This window comes from Bufo gargarizans, chromosome 9 (genome assembly GCF_014858855.1).
Source record: "Bufo gargarizans isolate SCDJY-AF-19 chromosome 9, ASM1485885v1, whole genome shotgun sequence".
Lineage (NCBI taxonomy): Eukaryota > Metazoa > Chordata > Amphibia > Anura > Bufonidae > Bufo > Bufo gargarizans.
The window spans coordinates 178,520,966-178,536,723 of record NC_058088.1 but is presented as its reverse complement, the minus strand read 5'-3'; the positions used below and the strand labels follow the sequence as shown (position 1 = coordinate 178,536,723).

At 48.9% G+C, this 15,758-nt stretch overlaps 1 protein-coding gene across 2 annotated transcripts in view; it reads right to left on the bottom strand.

The window, feature by feature from the left end:
- Positions 1 to 15,758, bottom strand: part of AK1 (adenylate kinase 1) — a 61,410-nt gene that overhangs the window by 31,534 nt on the left and 14,118 nt on the right. The window contains exons 4-8 of one of the 2 annotated variants that reach the window (XM_044268353.1): positions 12,333 to 12,446; positions 12,061 to 12,252; positions 8,655 to 8,745; positions 8,500 to 8,576; positions 5,661 to 5,663 (exon numbers count right to left, since the gene is read on the bottom strand). In XM_044268353.1, the coding sequence (XP_044124288.1) occupies positions 5,661 to 5,663; positions 8,500 to 8,576; positions 8,655 to 8,745; positions 12,061 to 12,252; positions 12,333 to 12,446 (477 nt within the window). Of the gene's footprint in view, positions 1 to 214; positions 369 to 5,660; positions 5,664 to 8,499; positions 8,577 to 8,654; positions 8,746 to 12,060; positions 12,253 to 12,332; positions 12,447 to 15,758 lie in introns of those variants that run through there. The other variant, XM_044268352.1, reaches the window with a different exon arrangement.

Below are 15,758 nucleotides of genomic sequence, written 5' to 3'. Positions count from 1 at the left end.
TCTCATCTACTGTACGCTCTTTTACAGACACTGCCCTGAGCAACAGGTGGCAGCGACCGATAACCCACCGGACCGTGGCCAGATGTCCAGACCGCTCCGGCACTGACCTATGTTCATGGAGAATAATCCCCATTGAAGGCAACCCATCCCATCATAGAGGATCTAGATGTCATCTTCCTCCGGACGTGTCAAAGAGCTGCTGCGCAGTACTGACCTGTCCGTGCCTAAGCAAGGGGAACCCAAGGGCCGGGGGGATGAGAAGCCTTGGTGTCTTCAAGCAGCTGCCCCCGGCTATTTCTGCCACTATATATATAGCTGGGTGCTTCGGTGCATGCTGGGATTGGGTCTTCTTAGCATATCGCGGCCTATAAAGGACAGCAGGCTGTCAAGATGTGACCTGCATAATAATGTGAGAGGAGCAAGAGCGGGGAGGAGAGAGAGAGGAGGGGAGGAAAGCTCCACAGTGAAGACAGGGGCACTGTGCAACTCCCTCCGCCACCTGTTAACCCTTCTGGGGATATAATTAACAGCCAGAAGAGAAAGGAAAGCAGATTCCAATAGAGCAAGCCCCTTCATCCGCTATTAAAGGAGTTGTCAGAGTTGTCGAAACTGAAAAATATATACTCACCGTTCCAAACCCCCTCCTCTGATTGGCTGCAGCACTGTTACCACTGCAGAAGGAAACACGAAGCCCGCTGGGGAGAATGGAGCGGCTGCGCTGGAATGGAGGGGGTTCGGGACAGTAAATATAAGAGATTTAAAAGTTAAAGGGGTTCTCTAACTTCAGCAAATGGCATTTATCATGTAGAGAAAGTGAATACAAGGCACTTACTAATTAATTTGATTGTCCGATTCATTTTTGCATCACATTATACACTGCTCACTTCTAGGAGTGACGACCACCGCTACAGCACAGATGCGAGGTGGTCAGGACGGGAGCTTCTGCATATCCGTGCCTGTGCACGCTCCCACAGTCCCTGCCACCAAAGAGGACCGCGCCTTTTCCTATAATGTGCAAGCACGACCACCGCTGCTGGTCTGCAGATCCACACTATCGTCATAATGCTGCATATTATAGCGGCAACAGCCAGGTCTATACTTCCCCGGAGACCTTTAGGCCTCTTTCAGACGGGCGTTGCGGGAAAAAAAGCGGGTGCGTTGCGGGAACATGAACGATTTTTTTCCACGCGAATGCAAAACATTGTAATGCGTTTTGCACGCGCGTGAGAAAAATCGTCATGTTTGGTACCCAAACCCGAACTTCTTCACAGAAGTTCGGGCTTGGGATCGGTGTTCTGTAGATTGTATTATTTTCCCTTATAACATGGTTATAAGGGAAAATAATAGCATTCTGAATACAGAATGCATAGTACAATAGCGCTGGAGGGGTTAAAAAAATAAAAAAATAAAAAATTTAACTCACCTTAATCCACTTGATCGCGCAGCCGGCTTCTCTTCTGTCTTCTAATTATTTGCTGTGTGCAGGAAAAGGACCTGTGTTGACGTTACTCCGGTCATCACATGGTCAGTCACATGATCTTTTACCATGGTGATGGATCATGTGATGACCGGAGTGACGTCACCACGGGTACTTTTCCTGCACACAGCAAATAAGAAGACAGAAGATGAGCCGGGCTGCGCGATCAAATGGATTAAGGTGAGTCAAATTTTTATTTTATTTTTTAACCCCTCCAAAGCTATTGTACTATGCATTATGTTTTCAGAATGCTATTATTTTCCCTTATAACCATGTTATAAGGGAAAATAATAATGATCGGGTCTCCATCCCGATCGTCTCCTAGCAACCATGTGTGAAAATCGCACCGCATCCGCACTTGCTTGCGGATGCGTGCGATTTTCACGCAGCCCCATTCACTTCTATGGGGCCTGCGTTGCGTGAAAAACGCACAAAATAGAGCTTGCTGCGATTTTCACGCAACGCACAAGTGATGCGTGAAAATCACCGCTCATGTGAACAGCCCCATAGAAATGAATGGGTCCTGATTCAGTGCGGGTGCAATGCGTTCAACTCACGCATCGCATCCGCGCGGAAAACTCGCCCGTGTGAAAGGGGCCTTAGGCTTCCTTCACGCAAATTTTGTTTTTTCTTCTAATACATGAAACATACATTTTTTGTAGCATTTTTTTAGTCCCCCCGGCGATCACTAGAACAAGGAGAGAGAAGCAGTCACATATCGGGCTCTCTCTCGTCGCTGCAGCAGAAGGGCCCATAGACTTTCAAGATGTGCTCTCTTCTCGCTGCGGGAGATGGGCCCATAGACTTTCTAGATGGCCTCTCTCTTCTCATTGCAGCAGAAGAGCTCATAGACTTTCTAGACACGCTCTCTTTTCTCGCTGCAGGAGAAGGGCCCATAGACTTTCTAGACGCGCTCTCTCTTCTCGCTGCAGGAGAAGGACCCATAGACTTTCTAGACAAGCTCTCTCTTCTCGCTGCAGGAGAAGGACCCATAGACCTTCTAGACAAGCTCTCTATTCTGGCTGCAGGAAAAGGGCCTATAGACTTTCTAGATGCGCTCTCTCTCCTCGCTGCAGGAGAAGGACCCATAGACTTTCTAGACGCGCTCTCTCTTCTCGCTGCAGGAGAAGGACCCATAGACTTTCTAGACAAGCTCTCTATTCTGGCTGCAGGAAAAGGGTCTATAGACTTTGTAGATGCGCTCTCTCTCCTCGCTGCAGGAGAATGGCCCATAGACTTTCTAGATGCGCTCTCTTCTCGTTGCAGGAGACGGGCCCATAGACTTTCTAGATGCGCTGTCTCTCGTCGCTGCAGGAGAAGGACCCATAGACTTTCTAGACAAGCTCTCTATTCTGGCTGCAGGAGAAGGGCCTATAGACTTTCTAGATGCGCTCTCTCTTCTCGCTGCAGGAGAAGGACCCATAGACTTTCTAGATGCACTCTCTCTCCTCGCTGCAGGAGAAGGGCCTATAGACTTTCTAGATGCGCTCTCTCTTCTCGCTGCAGGAGAAGGACCCATAGACTTTCTAGATGCGCTCTCTCTCTCGTCGCTGCAGGAGAAGGGCCTATAGACTTTCTAGACAAGCTCTCTATTCTGGCTGCAGGAAAAGGGCCTATAGACTTTCTAGATGCGCTCTCTCTCCTCGCTGCAGGAGAAGGGCCCATAGACTTTCTAGATGCGCTCTCTTCTCGCTGCAGGAGACGGGCCCATAGACTTTCTAGATGCGCTCTCTCTTCTCGCTGCAGGAGAAGGACCCATAGACTTTCTAGATGCGCTCTCTCTCCTCGCTGCAGGAGAAGGGCCCTGTCACGGCTGTTTAAGGGTAACAAGAGTATACACAGTAAAAAGAGCTACTGACCGGACCCCAAACTAGGGAAGAGAAAGGGTGACCCCTGTCAGACCCTCAACACTCTCCCTATGCTGCTAAAGCACATGCCCGGATCCAAATGGTGGAACGAGGCATGCCCGCGTACCTTAGACTGATGAGCCCTGTAACCCCTACAATAGTGGAAGGGGCACGGCCACCGATGCCCTGCACAGAATATGGAGGGAACCGGGGCCACCTCAGATCCAGTCAGGAAATCACCAGGTACATAACAAAGTCTGCACACTTAGCTGATGGAGCTGCAGCCGCAGAGAAGACGGATCCAAGGACCGCTGGCAATATCCGGAGTGCTTGCAGCAGCAGAACACAGGTCCAGAGAACTAGTAGCTAAAGGAGTGAAGATACTCAAGGCAGAGCTACAACTGACAAGAGAAATATAATCCACGCCCTGCAATAGGAGGAGGGGTGATTTAAAGGCAGAGAAATCAAACGCAGGAGAGACAGCTGGGAGTAAGACCTCATTACAGGGGCGGAGAAACAGAACAGTGAGAAAACCTCCAACCCTAAGTGACATCATCACAGGGGTGGAGACACAGAGCTTTGAGAACGTCTCAAAGCTCTGGTAGTGACAGGCCCATAGACTTTCTAGATGCGCTCTCTCTCCTCACTGCAGGAGAAGGACCCATAGACTTTCTAGATGCGCTCTCTTCTTGCTGCAGGAGACGGGCCCATAGACTTTCTAGATGCGCTCTCTCTTCTCGCTGCAGGAGAAGGACCCATAGACTTTCTAGATGCGCTCTCTCTCCTCGCTGCAGGAGAAGGGCCCATAGACTTTCTAGATGCGCTCTCTCTCCTCACTGCAGGAGAAGGACCCATAGACTTTCTAGATGCGCTCTCTTCTCGCTGCAGGAGACGGGCCCATAGACTTTCTAGATGCGCTCTCACTCGTCGCTGCAGGAGAAGGGCTCATAGACTTTCTATACAAGCTCTCTCTTCTCACTGCAGAAGGGCCCAATTTACTGCAGAGAGGAGAGAAGGCGCTATGTGATCACTTCTTTCTCCTCGTTTTAGTGATCAGTGGGGGTCTCAAAACTCAGACCTCCACCAATCAAAACCTTTGATTTGATGTCTCTATGACATATCAAAAAGTTTATGAAATCGGTGACACTTTAAGGTACTAGAAACCTCCTTTAAAGCTTATAGTGCATTATGAAATACACTACATTTTTAGGAGGACTTTTTTTTTTGTATGGTGTTTTTTTCTGGATTTTTTTCCATAGGGTTCTCTGTAGGACTTGAAATAAGCCAGAAAACGAGCAGGATTGAAATATTAGAAGAAAGAAAATGCTTCCCTAAGGCCTGATGCACACGACCGTTCCGCAAAATCGGGTTCCGTTGTTCCATGATCCGTGTCTGTTTTTGTTTCCGTGTCTTCCTTTATTTTTGGAGGATCACCAGACATGAAGGAAAGTAAAAAAAAAGTCTAAGTCAAGTTTGCCATGCAAATGATAGGAAAAAACGGATGCGGATGACAATCTTGTGTGCCTCCGCGTTTTTTCATGGACCCCATGACTTGAATGGGTCCGCGAACAGTTTTCCGTGAAAAAAATAGGACAGGTTATATTTTTTGGACGGACTGGAACCACGGATCACGGATGCGGATGACAAACGGTGCATTAGCCGAGTTTTCAACTGACCCATTGAAAGTCAATGGGTCTGCAGAAAATCACAAAAAACGGAACAACGGACACGGAATGAAACAACGGTCGTGTGTATGAGGCCAAAAGCTGTAAAAATTGCAAAAATATAAAAAAAAATTGTATGGCAGGAAACTAAAAATGCTTTGTATGTGGAGCATTGACCACAATACCAGACCTCACCCATGGACAAGAGTGCCACTGTTTCAGGAGAAGACTGCTCTTCTTGAAAATTCTCCTAAATCCCTTTTAATGAATATGTTGTGGGACTCGGGTCAAGTTGTAGCACTGGACTCCAGAAGTTCAGACAGATGGAAATGACAGAACGTCCTGGAGGGGAAGCCACAAACTTCAAACAATCATCAAGGAGATGACTACGCTTCATGCAAGCAGATAGGATCCGACTGACGATATGTAGAGAAAGAAGTGGATGCAGATGGTGACCACAAATGATTCATAGCACTGCTGTTGGAGGACACATTAAAGTGACCCTCCGATTCAAGAAGAAAAATTCACATGAACGGGGAGAACAAACCAAACACTTACCTGGTGACCTCCTTTTCGGGTGCAGATCTACCAGTTCTTGGGCTCCTCTTTGGTCATCCAAGATGGCTGTACTGCTTCTCAGACTACCTGATGCACACGAGTAGTCCAAGGCACTTCCTGCTTGTCCATGCCCTCCTCTTGGATTGGCTAGCAATGTTCACATGAGCAGTGCCAGCCAATCCAAGGGCAGCAGGAAGTGTACGGACTATTAGCGGGAATCAGGTAGTTTGTGGCCATCTTGGATGGTGGATGAGGAACCTGGGAATTGGCAGATCTGTAACCGAAAAGATGAAAAGTAGGGCACCAGGTATGTGTTGGGGTCCTTAGCCAGTTCATGTGATTTCTTTTTTGTAGAACTGGAGGGTGGCTTTAAAGTGACTTTGTGCTATGATATAAAAAAATGTTAAATCAGGACAGGCTTACTTAGCCACCCAGGAGGCCCAAAGCTAGAGTAGGTCCCACTCGATCACAAAGGGTTTGAACTCTTTGCCTGGCGAACAGCTGATTGTCAGAGGGGCTGCATCTACAAATGGCGCTAAGTCTACTTTTAGGGTTGGCGCATGAACTGGAGTTGAATTTTTTATTTTTTTTATTCTTCGTCCTTAATCTCCCCATCATATGCACGTTAATGAGGGTCCGGCAGTAACTATTTCATGTCTTTGCGCAAGCACCGTATTGTATACATATACCTTAGCAACTATTTTTTCGTTGCTTCAATGTATCTATAATAAATTATAAAAAAATAAAGTAATTTTATACATAGGCTTCAATAAAAATCTAAAACCATTTGGGTGTACATCTCCTATGCGTCTCTATGGTTACAGACTACAAACATCCTGTGTGTAGTCGGATTCTGCAGTTCTAGGTTAGCAAGAAGAGGGGAAAGATGGACACACGTAGATATGTATACTGTACAATTTATAATACTGCAAGATTTAAAGGGGTGGTGCCAAGTTTACAAGTTATCCCCTATCCACAGGATGGGAGATAACTAACTGATTGGTGAGGGTCCCCCACTAATCCCGAGGATGGAGGTTTCGTCCCCTGATCTGATGGAGTGGCAGGTCTCGGCATACGCTATTTTCTATGGGACTGCCGGAGTGTTCGCATATAGAATGAATGGAGCAGGGGGGAAAATGCTCAGATCAGGTGACCGGGACCCTCATTCTCAGGAGCAGTCTGAAAACAACTGATCCCAAGAACGAGGGGCTCATTCCCCTGATCTGTTGAAACGGCAGGTCTGGGCATACGCCATTCATTTTCTGGGGGACTCCAGAAGACGGCCGAGTACGGCACTTGACAATTTTCAGTGGTCGTAAGGAGAATGAATGGAGCAGCAGGGCGCATGCTCAACCTGCCTCTCCATCAGATCGGGAGGACAGGACCCTCATTCTCAGAAACTGTGAGGGTCCCAGCAGTCTGACCCCGAGAATGGGGGTCCTGTTCCCCCGATCTGATGGAGCGGCAGGTTGGGGCACACGCCCTACTGCTCCATTCATTTTGTATGGGACTCCCAAAGACAGCCATGTACAGCACTCAACAATTATTGGTTATGGAGCGGCAGGGTGCATGCTCGATCAGATCGGGAGACCCCCGTTCTCAGGATTGTCCCAGTGGTTGGATGCCCACCGATCAGTAGATAGGGGACAACTTGTACACTTGGCGCAACCCCTTTAAATCACACGATGATGGCATCCCACGGCTGAAAGAGACATGTGGGTCACCCACTTCCACTGGTGGATAGGTCTTCAGTAGGACAGCATCAACACCCCTGATGTAGGGAAGTGATTCACCGCTCCTGAATGTTCAAAGTTATTCAATGCCAATGAAAGCACGGTTTGCGACAGCGGCGGACTGACCCTGCCGAGCTGCGATGATTCATTTTCCCAGGTGGGACGGTCGGCCGCTTTTTCACTCCTTGCTACACTTAGGATGCCTTCATTTACTTCACACCTTTAAGTGAGGGCTCAAGGACAAGGCCCTTAGCAGGGTCACCTCCGACTGTAATGTGTATCAAGAGATCATTGCAATAGAGTTGTAAATGTGACACGTAACACGTAGCGCTACACATAGGGCATCTAGGTAGATAGAAGAGGATGCAGGCGGGGGTGCGGGGAGTTGGACACACACCAATCAGATATTGATGACATATCCTGAGGTTAGGTCCTCAATATTATACACCCAGAAAACCCCTGGATATATGAAGTTGTTCACCATCTACAGGGTAGGGGAAGGCGTAGCTACCATGGAAGCAGGGTAAGCGTCTGCTACGGGGCCCCAGAGGTGGTCAAATGCATTTATTTTCAGGACCCAATGAGCGGGGAGTATGGTTCTCCGAGTCCTAGCAATGGTATTACTCACCGCTCCTTGGTCTTCTCCAGGCTCCTGCTCTGCGCTAAGTTCTGGAAGCGTCAGGTCACTGTGTAGTGTCTGGTGGACTGGGGGGGGGGGGGGGGGGGTTGGTGTTGAGCATGTCCACTACTACTCAATTTATCTTTACGGGACTGCCAATACAGCCAAGCACTGTACGTGTCAGTCCCATTGAGAATGCTCAACCTGCCTCCCCATTCATTTCAGAAGTATGGGGCCTACGTTCTCATGATCACTGGTGGTCCCAGCGGTAAGACCCCAATGATCTGATACTACTCCCCAATCCTGTGGATAAAACATAACATATCTACACCAGGTGTAGAAAAAAGGAGGGTCTACTGCTTTTCCAGAAACAGCGCCACATCTGCCCACAGGCTGTGTCTGGATTTGCAGGTCAGTCTCATAAAAGTGATTGGAGGGATGGACTGACATGCGCAGTACCGCTCCATTCAGGGAGGGGACTCTGGATCACTGGGGGTCCCAGGGTTGGACCCCTCTCGATCCGATATCGCATACTTTTCAAGGGATAACCTGTTAACTGCTGCTATACTGTATACACCAATCTCTCATCTGCTGCGGTTACCTGCTCTTTCCGTTCCACTTCCTTGGGTTGCGCAGGATCCTCGGAAAGCGAGGCCCGGAAATTCTGCGGATGGAATTCTACAAAACAAGCAAGTGAATGGGAAAATCTGCCCATCGGACACACGTCGAGGAAGGAAAATGGTGCATCGCCCTCACCTTCCACTCCCAGGCCATCGGGGAAGAGGAGGCCCTGCACAGCGCAGCAGATGTCCTCGAAGATGCAGTTCTCCTCTCGGTCTGCATCAAACTGCGGGAAAAACAGAATCGGCGGGGGTCACGGCAGTACGACTGATGAGAAACACTTGGGAGAGGTGTAAACCAAAACAATGGAGGAAAGGACCCGTCCACCTGAGAAACAGGGAGCAGGGCAATTCCCTTTCTTGCTAGGTATATTGTGAATGATGTCCAGTAGGGGGCAGACTTGCGTCAGGTCCTACTGCATTGCAGCATCACAGATCTGTCCTTTAGTTCAAAAAGCATCTGTCAGCAGGATCAACTCCACCAGTCAGTGGGTTGATCCTGCTGACACATGCACATTAAAAAGAGACACCCTGCAATAAAGAACTGGTAAAGTACTTACCTGGCAGACCCTGTGCTGCTGGTCCGGTTCTCCCAGTCGGGCTCTGCCACGGGGCATCACAACGATAACACGTGAACGCTGCAGCCAATCATTAGCCTCAATGCTGCACCAAAGAGGCCAGTGATTGGCTGCAGAGGTCACGTGTTGTTAAAGTGATGTCGTACGGCTGGGGGAACCGGACCAGCAGTACAACATCTGCCAGGTAAGTACTTACCAGTTCTTTATTGCAGGGTGATTCAGACGATTGTCCTTCTGAAACTAGACAACCCCTTTAAAGAGGAGCTGCCATCGCTCCTGACAGGTCTAATTTAGGAAATACTAATATTCCCCATGAACCAACAGCTCTGGATCATGTTTTAAAGGAACGCTTCTATTGTTCCTCAGTTATTCCTCCTACAAAATGAATGTATGAATAAATTGACCACTGGGTGTAACAGTTGCGGGTGTGTCCCTGCACAGTCTAAGGGTCCATTCACACGTCCGCAACGTGTTTTGCGGATCCACGGATCTGCAAAACACGGAAAGCGGCAATGTGCGTTCCGCATTTTGCGGACCGCACATTGCCGGTACTAATAGAATATGCCTGTTCTTGTCCGCAATTGCAGACAAGAATAGGACATGTTCTATTTTTTTAGGGAACGGAATTGCGGACCCGGAAGTGCGGGTCCGCAATTCCGTGTCCGGGCAGCACATCGTGCTGCCCCGTAGAAATGAATGGGTCTGCAATTCCGTTCCGCAAAATGCGGAACGAAATTGCGGACGTGTGAATGGAGCCTAAGGCCTCCTGCACACGACCGTATGGCTTTTTCAGTGTTTTGCGGTCCGTTTTTCACGGATCCGTTGTTTCGTTTTTTGTTTCCATTTCCGTTCCGTTTTTCCATTCTGTTTTTCCGTATGGAATATACAGTATACAGTAATTACATATAAAAAATTGGGCTGGGCATAACATTTTTAATAGATGGTTCAGCAAAAACGGAACGGATACGGAAGACATACGGATGCATTTCCGTATGTGTTCCGTTTTTTTGCAGACCCATTGACTTAAATGCAGCCATGGAACGTGATTTACGGGCAATAATAGGACATGTTCTATCTTTCAACGGAACGGAAAAACGGAAATACGGAAACGGAATGCATATGGAGTACATTCCGTTTCTTTTTTTGCAGAACCATTGAAATTAATGGTTCCGTATACGGACCGTATATGGAACGCAAAAAACGGGCAGTAAACGGGAAAAAAAAACGGTCGTGTGCAGGAGGCCTAACTGATCGGTGTCCAATCAGTGCTGACTGTATCAGACTGTGGAGAGACACACGCCTTGGACATGGGTAACACCCAATTGTCAATTTATTCTGTCACCAGTACGAGACCCCCGCACATGAGCGGCCACCCTCCATTCATCTCAATGGGAGTTCTGAAAATAGCAGAGCGCTGACTTGGCTATTTTTTGGAAGTCCCATAGCGTATGCACTGTGTGCTCTCCTTCACTTCATGGGGCCCCGTTCTGGAGATAGGAGCGGGTCTTAAAGTTGGCATAATGCCTAGCCTAGCGATATGCCATAAGTGTCTCACATGGGACAACCCCTTTAAAGTGTCAATGATATTTTAGAAAACTTGATATGGCATAGAGACACATGAAAGGTTTTGACCGGCGGGGGTCTGAGTGCTGAGACCTCCACTGATCGCTTGAATGAGGAGAGAGAAGTGCTCGCATAGAGACAGGCTCAATAGAAAGTCCATGGGCGCCTCTCGATTCCATCTCTTTTGTGACAAGGAGAGAGAACGTTATATGTGAGCGCTTCTCTCTCCTCATTCTAGCGATCCATGTAGGTCGTTAGTCAGGTAGACAGAAGTGCTTGCATAGTGCACTCTCTCTACTCACCACAGGAGACAGGCTCAATAGAAAGTCTATGGGCCCATCTTGATTCAGTCTCTCGTGATGAGAGAGAGCATGATATACAAGCTCTTCTCTCTCCTTGTTCTAGCGACCCATGGGCTCTCAGCACTCAGACCACCACCGATTGTTAGAACAAGGAGAGAGGCACTCGTATAGCATGCTTTCTCCCCTCGCTGCAAGAGACAAGCTCAATAGAAAGTCTATGGGCCTGTCTCAATTCCGTCTCCTGTGGGGAGGAGAGAGATTGCGATATATGAGCTCTTCTCTCTCCTCGTTCTACCGATCCACGGGGCTCCCAGCACTTAGACCCCCACTGATCGATAGAACGAGGAGAGAGAAGTGCTCGCTTACCACGCTGTCTCCCCTCACTGCAAGAGACAGGCTCAATACAGCGGTGAGGAGAGAGTGCAACATACAAGCTCTTCTCTCTCCTCGTTCTAGCGATCCATGGGGGTCTGAGCGCTGAAATCCCACAGATCGCTAGAACAAGGAGTTAGAAAGAAGCACTCAGATACTGCAGTCACTCTCCTTGCCGCAGGAGACGGATTCAATAGAAAGTCTATGGGCCTGTCTCGATTCTCTCTCCTATGGCGAGGAGAGAGAGTGTGATATATCGTTCTAGAGATCCAGAGGGTATAAGTGCCGAAACCCCCACTGATCGTTAGAACAAGGAGAGAGAAGTGCTTGCACAGCGCGCTCTCTCCACTTGCTGCAAGAGACAGGCTCAATAGAAATTCTACGGGACCGTCTCAATTCAGTCTCCTGTGGCGAGGAGAGAGCGTGCGATATACAAGTTCTTCTCTCTCCTCTTTAAAGCCATCCATGGGGGTCTGAGACCCCCGCAGATCGTCAGAACGAGGAGAGAGAAGTGCTCGCATAGCGCGGTCTCTTCCCTCACTGCAGGAGACGGAACTAATAGAAGTCTACGGGCCCGTCTACTGCAGTGAGGAGAGAGAGCGCGATACGTGAGTTCTTCTCTCTACTCGTTCTAGCCATCCATGGGGTTCTCAGCACTTGGACCACCACCGATCAGAACCTTTCCTATGTCCCTATGAGTCCAGTAACCCTTTGGATTGTATCTCACCCTAGCTATGAGCCCTTTGTCTTGGTAATACTTGACGATCAGAGGAAGGTTCTGTTTAAATGTCTCCAGCCTTCGGTCGATGGCATGGGCGTTATCATCTGGCCGTCCATGTTGTGCCGAGCGTCTTTCCAAGCGTTGCCGTAGACGTTGGCTTGAACACGCCAAGAAGATCACCAGATCCGGGGTTCCAATCTGCGGGCAACACAGGGACATTTTCATGCATTAGCTCACGTCATGTATGTACATATGGGCGGTAGTCACTGACTCCACACCTGCTCCTCAAAGGTGAACGCCTGTCCTATGTCCCTCGGAAACCCATCAACGACAAAGCCGGCCGAATCCTGATGGTTGATGAATTGCTGCTTCAGCTCCTCGATGGTGGTTTCCTAATGGAGACCCCCCCCCCAAAAAAATACAAAAATCTGTGTCAATTCTATACACACCAGAGTTCTCCAGTCCTTGTGGGGTCTACAGCTCTGCTCCTCCTCGTGGGGTTATCCCATGTAAAAAATGAAAATGAGGCATCATAACAAAACTAGAACCAGCCCTGGACCTCACATGGATCCAGAGATCTCCCCATTCATTGCTCTGCTAGATTTATATCCAGCTGAAAGCTCAAGGGGAGCGTCTTTTCTCAGGGACCATGCTCTTTCGGCTGCAGCTGGTGGCAGTTGAAGGATGGAACTGAGCACGTGCTTCCATCTCAGTGAGCAGGACAGAGAAATTAGAAAAAGAGCAAACAGCAGGTGGCGCTGTACAGATACATTTCAGTGAATAACTCAGTAACTATACAACATTTTTAATTACACTCAATTACAAAAGTATTCCGATCCAGGTGCTGGGTTGAAAAATGTTGAATATTTGTAGGACAACCCCTTTAATGGACCTTCCTGCATGGCTCCTTGACACACATTATGAGAATTTCAAGCTAAATTTGAAGATCCATATTGAAATTAAACAGGTGTTGTCGCCATAGAAAGAGATGGAATATCGCTGCATGGAGGCCATAGTCAATAATCCAGCTCTGCTCTGCAGCCTCCTGCTTAAGGCTCGTTCACACGAACGTGCCGCTTTTTGCGGTCCGCAAATTGCGGATCTGCAAAACACGGATGCCGCCCGTGTGCCTTCTGCAATTTGCGGAACGGAACAGGAGGCCCATTTTAGAGATGCCTATTCTTGTCCGCAAAACGGACAAGAATAGGACATGTCTTATCATTTTTGCGGGGTTACGGAACAGAGCAACGGATGCGGAAAGCACATGGAGTGCTGTCCGCATCTTTTGCGGACCCGTTGAAATGAATGGTTCCGTATCCGTTGCTCCGTTCTGTGACCCCGCAAAAATTATGAGACATGTCCTATTCTTGTCCGTTTTGCGGACAAGAATAGGCAGTTATATTAATGGCTGTCTGTGCCGTTTCGCAAATTGCGGAATGCACACGGACGCCATCTGTGTTTTGCGGACCGCAAAACACACAACGGTCGTGAGCATGAGGCCTACGTCTTAGAAAAAACCCTTTAAGTGCTGGCCTAAACCTTCCCTAGTCATGTGACCATTTCCATCTGCTCTGGGGTATGCTCACACCTAGCTGGGTTTTACAGGCCCAGCAAAGTGGATAAAATTTCGAGAACCCACACGCTGCAAAGAACATCCACAGTGTATATTGTTAGGGGTTAGGGCAAAAAAAAAAGGCCACTTTCTTCTAAAAACAGCACCACCCCTGTCCATGGGTTGTATCTGGTATTGCAACTTCACTCCACTGGAAACAATGGGTCAGAGCTACAATACCGCACGTCACCTGTAGACAGGGGTGGTGCTCTTTATGGAAGAAATTCTGGACATCCCCTTTAAATCTATAGAATGTCAATTGATGCTGCTCACCCTTTGGGTGAAGGCTACGGCAAAATCTGCAACGCTTTCGCAGGGGAAATGCAGCAAAATCCGAAACATGTGGCCTTACCCTAATATCCAGTTCGCGCTCCTGTTTTAGGGGTTGGGGGAAGAGGCGTTTAATACTTACAGTAGGTGACTGCTAGAAGCAGGGAGTGTCACAGAGGCTGTGATCTGCAGGTTGCATTAAACCTAGCACAATCCTTTAATTTCTTGTAAATTCAATTATTTTAGTACCCTGCTGCAATGACTCCTAGGTGCCAGCAGGGGGAGTATAACCCTGTTTTCTAGTTCTGCAGCGCTAACCCAAGTTTTGGATGCATTTCGAACCTGGAATGTACCATTTTCAGAGGGGCAATTTTTCAGGTCGTACCCTCCCGATTTGTCCGAGGCTCTGGAAGAGTTTGACTGACACGTGACCTGACTTAGATTGTGGGACACCGCACACTAACATGCTGCCAGAGAGTGGTCTCATGCTGGTTGGCTGAACCTCAACCAATCAGTGCTAGGATTGTTTTATTTTTTTCCTCTCTCTCTCTCTCTCTCTCTCTCTCTCTCTCTCTCTCTCTCTCTTTCAAATGACGTCAGTCCGTCAGCGCGGCAGGTCAGTTAGCTCCGCCCCTTTCCCTATGATCCAGTCACATGAGGCCCCACCCCCACAGGATGGACGCGCCTCACAGCCAGAGAAGACCAGAAGGGCGGTAAGTAGTCAGAGACTGAGGGGTCCTGTGAGGAGGGAGAGGAGAGTATGATGGGGTCCTGTGAGGAGGGAGAGGGGAGTATGATGGGGTCCTGTGAGGAGGGAGAGGAGAGTATGATGGGGTCCTGTGAGGAGGGAGAGGAGAGTATGATGGGGTCCTGTGAGGAGGGAGAGGAGAGTATGATGGGGTCCTGTGAGGAGGGAGAGGAGAGTATGATGGGGTCCTGTGAGGAGGGAGAGGAGAGTATGATGGGGTTCCTGTGAGGAGGGAGAGGAGAGTATGATGGGGTCCTGTGAGGAGGGAGAGGAGAGTATGATGGGGTCCTGTGAGGAGGGAGAGGAGAGTATGATGGGGTCCTGTGAGGAGGGAGAGGAGAGTATGATGGGGTCCTGTGAGGAGGGAGAGGAGGGTATGATGGGGTCCTGTGAGGAGGGAGAGGAGGGTATGATGGGGTCCTGTGAGGAGGGAGAGGAGGGTATGATGGGGTCCTGTGAGGAGGGAGAGGAGGGTATGATGGGGTCCTGTGAGGAGGGAGAGGAGAGTATGATGGGGTCCTGTGAGGAGGGAGAGGAGAGTATGATGGGGTTCCTGTGAGGAGGGAGAGGAGAGTATGATGGGGTCCTGTGAGGAGGGAGAGGAGAGTATGATGGGGTCCTGTGAGGAGGGAGAGGAGAGTATGATGGGGTCCTGTGAGGAGGGAGAGGAGAGTATGATGGGGTCCTGTGAGGAGGGAGAGGAGGGTATGATGGGGTCCTGTGAGGAGGGAGAGGAGGGTATGATGGGGTCCTGTGAGGAGGGAGAGGAGGGTATGATGGGGTCCTGTGAGGAGGGAGAGGAGGGTATGATGGGGTCCTGTGAGTTGTGCCTGATGGAAGGTTAATCCCTACACACATGAATTTTTGCCTGGTGGGTTTTTCATACACCATGCGGTTTTTGGCGGTTTTCCCACCTAAAGAACAGTTTTATTATTTTTTTTCTATACAAAAGGAGATGTTAAAACTGCCAAAAGCTTCAGCATGCAAAAAAAATAAAAATAAATTAGGCCCCCCCCCCCCAAAAAAAAGCTTGCACCTTTATCTATGAGCTCTGCCTGCTCGCACCTTTATCTG